Source organism: Streptopelia decaocto (genome assembly GCF_964273445.1).
Source record: "Streptopelia decaocto genome assembly, contig: HAP1_SCAFFOLD_64, whole genome shotgun sequence".
NCBI classification, from domain to species: Eukaryota; Metazoa; Chordata; class Aves; order Columbiformes; family Columbidae; genus Streptopelia; species Streptopelia decaocto.
Window position 1 is genome coordinate 67,661 of NW_028116834.1, and position 6,338 is coordinate 73,998.

The following is a 6,338-nucleotide window of genomic DNA, read 5'->3' on the forward strand; positions in this document are numbered from 1 at the left end:
TGACCACAGCACTGCCTTTCCAGTGACATTTCTTCCTCTTGATATCCAGTCCTCACCTTCCAAGTTGCACTCTCTTTCCTGGTTCTTCTCACTATCAAGGAAAGCTCGACCATCTCATAAACTGCCCTTCAAACAGGGAATCCAATCACCACAAGGCTACTTGTGCTTTTTTACCTGTCAGAAGACAAGTAACCTCACCATGATCTTCTAAATCCCATGAGTGCTGCTGGCCTTTCAGCTTCTCTGACAGACACAACCATGTCCCTGCTGCTGTCCCGTCATGTTCTCAGGTGGGATGGACATGACAACCCGTCTCCAAGGGCTCTTTCTGGGTAGGGCCTGTGGGCACTTTGGCAGAGGTTCTTTCCCAGCCATGTCCCTGCTGCTGGGCTGTCACCTCCAGAGAAAGAACTAATGTCACTGTCCCCTTCACAGCCAAAGTCTTTGAACTCAATTATGAGTTTGTGAGACACAAGTGACCTCATAATCCCACACCCATCCGTCACCCTCCTTATGGGCCAGGACCTGACTAGATAAAACTATGCTTGTTCTGTCAAATTGATCAAATTTATTTCCTACTAAAAACCTGAGCGGAGAACCATTCTGTAAGGGAACGTGAAATGTTGACATCTTTTCTATGTCCTCTCCCGCCTCTTTTATTTTTTTATTTTTTCCTTCTTCCTGGTTGCTAATTGCAAATTCACTAACTGAAGTGCAAAGCCAATCCCACACCCAGAGATGAGATCTTGTTTATTCCAGAGTTGTGCAAGTCTGGATGCTGGAATAAAACCAGCACAACAGATAGAGAAGGAACATCTATTATATCCAAAATCTTATCACTACATTCAGACCCTCCTGGCACTCCTAAAGAAGCAAGTGTTTACACATTGGTATATTGGTTACATAATCATTTTATCACCACGCATGCTTGTTGAGAGAGGGTCCCGGGCTGATCCCAGTCTCCCATCCTAGGGATGCATATGAGCGCATAAGGAGCAAAGTTCAGCTAAAGGACACTTTATGTAACAGTCTTGAGACAGATGTTAAAACAAGACTCAGCTAATTGTGCAGGCTCCAGTGTGTCTGCGCTGCAAGGACAGTATTCTTTGCAGGTTCTGATTAAGTGTTTTAAAAGTCACTTTTATCTTTGTTATTGGAGCAAACTGACCAAAACTGAGAGGGTTTACATATTTTAGGTTAGCAATTTCAGGCAGGATTCATTCTTTTAGCTGGTAAGGACTACATCTTCTGTCTTCAAACACCTCTCCAAGGTAAAGACTCATTGAATCATAGAATAAGTCAGGTTTGAAGAGAGCCCTGAACATCACCTTGTCTCACTCTTCTTCTCAAGGCAGGGGGTACCAGGTGAGGTTGTTCTGGGCCTCTGCCCAGCGTTGCATCCACAAAGGAATTGAAAATGTGCTCCGTAACATGATGCAGGGGGAGAATAAAGCCGTTCAACAGTGTTGGCCCAAGTACTCATCACTAAGGGATGCCACTAGAAACTGGCTAAACAGAGGACTTTGTACCACTGATGATATTTGGGCTTGGACACAGCCAACTTCCCACCCATCAGAACATCCGCATCTTCATCCCAGATCTCCCCAAGATGCTCTAAGGCCACCACAGGAGACCATGTCTGGGGCCTTGCAAAACTCCATGTACACAACATGCCTTTCTTTCCCCTGCCCATTTGGGTTCAACAATGCCTTCCTTGTCCTTCTGCTGCCTGGAGATGGGTGCAGAAGAATTTGGTCCAGCCCCCTCCCAGGGACAGACATAGGCTGACCAGCCTATCATTCTCCCAGGTGTCCTTCCTGCCATTCCTGAAGAAGAGTTTGACGTCTGACTGTCTGAGGGACCTCTGAACCTCTCTGATCACTCTGACATTTTGAGACCACAATCCAGAATTTCCCACAGGGAAAGAGGGGCAGGTGTAGGACTGTGTAGAACAGCATATGATGGGGATGGCAAAGGTGATGGAGCAAATAAGGACACTTGCAATGAGCCTGTCCAAGGCAGCTGAGATGAATCTCAATGGGCCACTGGGGTTTGTCCTTGGAGTCACACACAGAAATATCAGGATTCTGTCAGACATCCACATCTGAGCTGGCCCTGTGGACTCTTAAAACACATTGGCATAATCAGGAACAGACACTTTCCCATTTACACACAGAGGCTGGAGTCACAGTGTCTCTCTGGCCTCCTGTTCCTATTCCCAAAGGATGGGAGGCACCTCAGCCCCGTGGTGTGTCACCATGTTCTGCATTCATCTTTGATGTCCCTCATCATCAGGAATGGACATTGGTTCAAGGAAGCACATCTCAGTGCTGCTTTCTTGTAGTTTCCTATGGGATATTAGTCCCAACATGATGTGATGTCAATGAACTGTCTGTCTCACAGGTCTTCAAGGAACCCCAAGGAATAGCTGATAATGTTTGTGCTGACTCACATTCATCTTACCTCACACACATGATGTACATGCTCACATCTTATCTGTACAATGAGAACATGAATCTCTGACCTACTCATTCAGTGTAATTCCATGGAGGGACAAAGATGTCTGAGTTGGTATGAGAGGCCAGTGCTGGAAATGGTGGTTGTGAGGGGCCAGTCGATGGTGATTGACCTGAGGCTCCTTCTATGGGGTGTCCAGTGCACAGGGGCACAGCCCAGCCCCTGCTCTGCTGGTCCTGCAGGTCTCTGGCAGGAGCCTGGCTGTGAGAGGACACTGCTGTGTGCCAGCCCTGCACACACACACTTTTCAACTGTACTCTGGTGTTTAATCTGTGGCCACTTTCTTGGGCATATTCTTGACAGAAATTTTAAGAAGTCCAAAATCTTCTGACACTGTCCTAAGAAGATCGCTGTTCTTTATAGAATTACTTTTACAAAGACCATCTCTGTCACAGCAGTGCCCATTGCCTGTCCCTGCCTGCGCTCACAGGACTGACACACAGCAGGACGGTGACCAAGCTGCCAGAGCACTCAGGCCTTGCACCAACACAAGGGATGAGAAGGAGAGTGTGGAGTGGAACCAGAACAGCTCTGGAAGAACAAGCGCTGCTGCTCCCTGGCAGTGCTGCCGGGATGGACTCTTTTACCCTTCACCCATCACAGAAACTGTCCCTGCAACTCCAAAAGGCCTTGCAGGAAGGATATAGTGAAAATCAAGTCACTACAGGACCCTTTACTTTGTTTAAATACACACAGATCATGGCTCCTCATTTACACAACCAGGGGTTATAAAAGAAAAGCAGACAGTGGTTTAGAAAGGGGATGACAACATCATCAGAATAAAAAATGCCAACAACAACAGCAAATACTGATGACAAGCTGGACCTGTAACAAGTTACATTACAACTTCTATGTAGAAGCAGATGAGCAGTTTCTTGCTTCAGAAAACACTAAGATATGAGTTTCCACAGAGCATCCTTGAGCTCCTGGTTTCTCATGCTGTAGATAAGGGGGTTCACTGCTGGAGGCACCACAGAGTACAGAACAGACACCAGCAGGTCCAAGGATGGGGAGGATATAGAGGGGGGCTTCAGGTGGGCAAACATGGCAGTGCTGACAAATAGGGAGACCACGGCCAAGTGAGGGAGGCAGGTGGAAAAGGCTTTGTGCCGTCCCTGCTCAGAGGGGATCCTCAGCACGGCCCTCAAGATCTGCACATAGGACACCACAATGAACACAAAACACACAAATCCTAAACAGACACTAACCACAATAAGCCCAAGTTCCCTGAGGTAGGAGTGTGAGCAGGAGAGCTTGAGGATCTGGGGGACTTCACAGAAGAACTGGCCCAGGGCATTGCCCTTGCACAGGGGCAGTGAAAATGTATTGGCTGTGTGCAGCAGACCCCTGAGAAACCCAGTAGCCCAGGCAGCTGCTGCCATGTGGACACAAGCTCTGCTGCCCAGGAGGGTCCCGTAGTGCAGGGGTTTGCAGATGGCAACGTAGCGGTCGTACGACATGATGGTGAGAAGATAAAATTCTGCTGAAGCTAAAAAGACAAACAGAAAGATCTGTGCAGCACATCCTGCATAGGAAATGACCCTGGTATCCCACAGAGAGTTGGCCATGGACTTGGGGACAATGGTGGAGATGGAGCCCAGGTCGAGGAGGGCGAGGTTGAGCAGGAAGAAGTACATGGGGGTGTGGAGGTGCTGGTCCCAGGCTATGGTGGTGATGATGAGGCCGTTGCCCAGGAGGGCAGCCAGGTAGATGCCCAGGAAGAGCCAGAAGTGCAAGAGCTGCATCTCCCGTGTGTCTGTGAATGCCAGGAGGAGGAACTGGGTGATGGAGCTGCTGTTGGGCATTTGCTGCCTGTGGGCATGAGGACCTGTGCAAGGAGGAAAGGACAGTGACAAGTTAGGGGAGACTTCTCTGAGGAAAATAAACATGCTGTTTCTCATGGAAAAGCCCGTCCCTGGTGGATGGATGTTTCAGCTCATTCTCTCTTTCTACCAGCTGAGAAAAACAGTTCATCACAGTTTAAAATGCAGCTTGGGCATCTAGTTTCCATGAGCACACAAATCTGGGTCAAGACTTCCTGTGTTGGTGTCAGAACAAGAACGGCCCCACATTCTCATCCCAACTCCAGAGAGCAAGAGCACCATGGACAGGTGGAGAAACAGGGAAGAACACTGCAGTGCTACCAGAAAATAAAGCAAGGACCAAAACGCAGACGGGCATGCTGTGGAACCTTCTCCTGACCCGGCTGTGCTGCTGCCACTCACATAATGACACTGTAGAGCAAGTGCTTTTAGCACCTTTTTTGTGTACCACGTTGCAGGAACCCTTCACCTGGAGGTCCAGCTGCTGAGGTGGAGACTCGTGACCTGCGCCCCATGGCTTTGGGGCAGAGGGTCTGCTGGCGAGGAGAGGAGACCAGAGGTTGCACTGGGAAATGTGTCTGAACTGCAGGGGATGGCAGGGGGGTCCTGAATCCCTTTCCCAGCATTTCTGGTCCATCTCCCTTTCCCTGCCCATGTCTGTGCTGCCTGGAGCTGTGTCTCTGTCCCTGGGTCTGCTCCCTGTCAGTGTCACAGACCCCGCCCCACCCGTTGTGTGCTCAGCTCTGTCCTGCTCACACCTCCTGGCACTGCCCAGGGGCAGCTCTGTGTGTGCAGGGGCTCAGGAGCAGCTCAGACACGTCCTAATGAGAACTGGGGTCTCAGTGTCTTCTCCAAAGAGAGAAATAAATCCCCATCTCCCACTGCACACCCAGACAAACAAGAGTGCAAAACTGAAAGCACAGACGCTTGTTCTGAAGGACCCTCTGCCATGTCTGTGGGGGGATCTGGAGCTCTGAGCAGCCCTGACCCACACAGCCCCGTTCAACCCCACAAGCTCCCTGCCTGCCCTGCCGGGGGTCTCTCCTTCCACCCACAGCTGCTGCCATGGGATCTCCCGGGCAGGCTGAGCACTGACCCTGGCAGGCGGCAGAGTCCCTGCCCGGCACAGCCCTGGGGTGCAGGGACCCTGCTCTGCAGGACAGCCCTGGGCACCCCTGGGTGCTCACCCGCCTTCACAGCTGTTCAACATGGCCTGACAAGAGCCCCGTCCTTACAGATCCCCCAAGCTGTGCCTGTGCCAGTTTTAGGAGATGCCTCCAGGAGCTACAGCTGCACTGCCCTGCACCCAGAGACTTACCATGGCAAAGGTTGCAAAGGTTTCTCCTCCAGTGAGCTCTCAGTCATCCTCCCAGTCCTGACCACCTTTAATCTCTCTCTGCCTTGCTCGTCTCCTGAGATCCCCAGGCAGAGCCCTCAGCCCTGCTGCGCTTTGCAGAGGAGCTGCTCCTGGGCAGAGCTGTCTCTCTGCAGTGCTGCCGCTTCCATGAGCTCCCTGTGTCCCAGGAGCCCAGCCCAGCTCAGCAGCACAGGACCAGCCCAAGGCGCTTTAATGACCCCTCTGGTGGGTTTGGTGCTGAGTCCATGAACCTCAGACCCTGGAGGAAGTTTAAGAAACTTCTCAAGAAGTCAGATTCAGATTCAAACTCCAAAGTTTCTTGTACTGTTAATGGGTCCCACTGAGGGAACCTACTGAGAAACAATATCCAGGTTTGGTTAGAGAAGAAAACTGGAGGTCAGGAAAAGCAAAGTAAAGATGTCTCTGATGCTGAGGAAACCTGGTTGTGTTTCTTTAACCAAAAGCCAAGCCCTTACCTTGTACCATGGGAAGTCAGATCCTGTCGATCCCACATTGCCTGGGCCCTTCCTGGGCCAGTGTGATGTGGGGCTGTGCAAGGCCAAGGGCAGGACTATGGTCCCACACCTCCCAGGTTCCTGGCTGGGGACAAGGAGGCCATGAGGCCCCTGTGCTGCAAGGAC

At 50.8% G+C, this 6,338-nt stretch overlaps 1 protein-coding gene across 1 annotated transcript; it reads right to left on the reverse strand.

Moving 5' to 3' along the window:
- Positions 1 to 3,407: 3,407 nt before the first annotated feature.
- Positions 3,408 to 4,322, reverse strand: LOC309451885 (olfactory receptor 14J1-like; the record flags this gene model as incomplete). Its single annotated transcript, XM_082076590.1, has 1 exon — positions 3,408 to 4,322. One exon carries the CDS (start codon positions 4,320 to 4,322, stop codon positions 3,408 to 3,410), a length of 915 nt encoding a protein of 304 aa, XP_081932716.1.
- Positions 4,323 to 6,338: the final 2,016 nt, after the last annotated feature.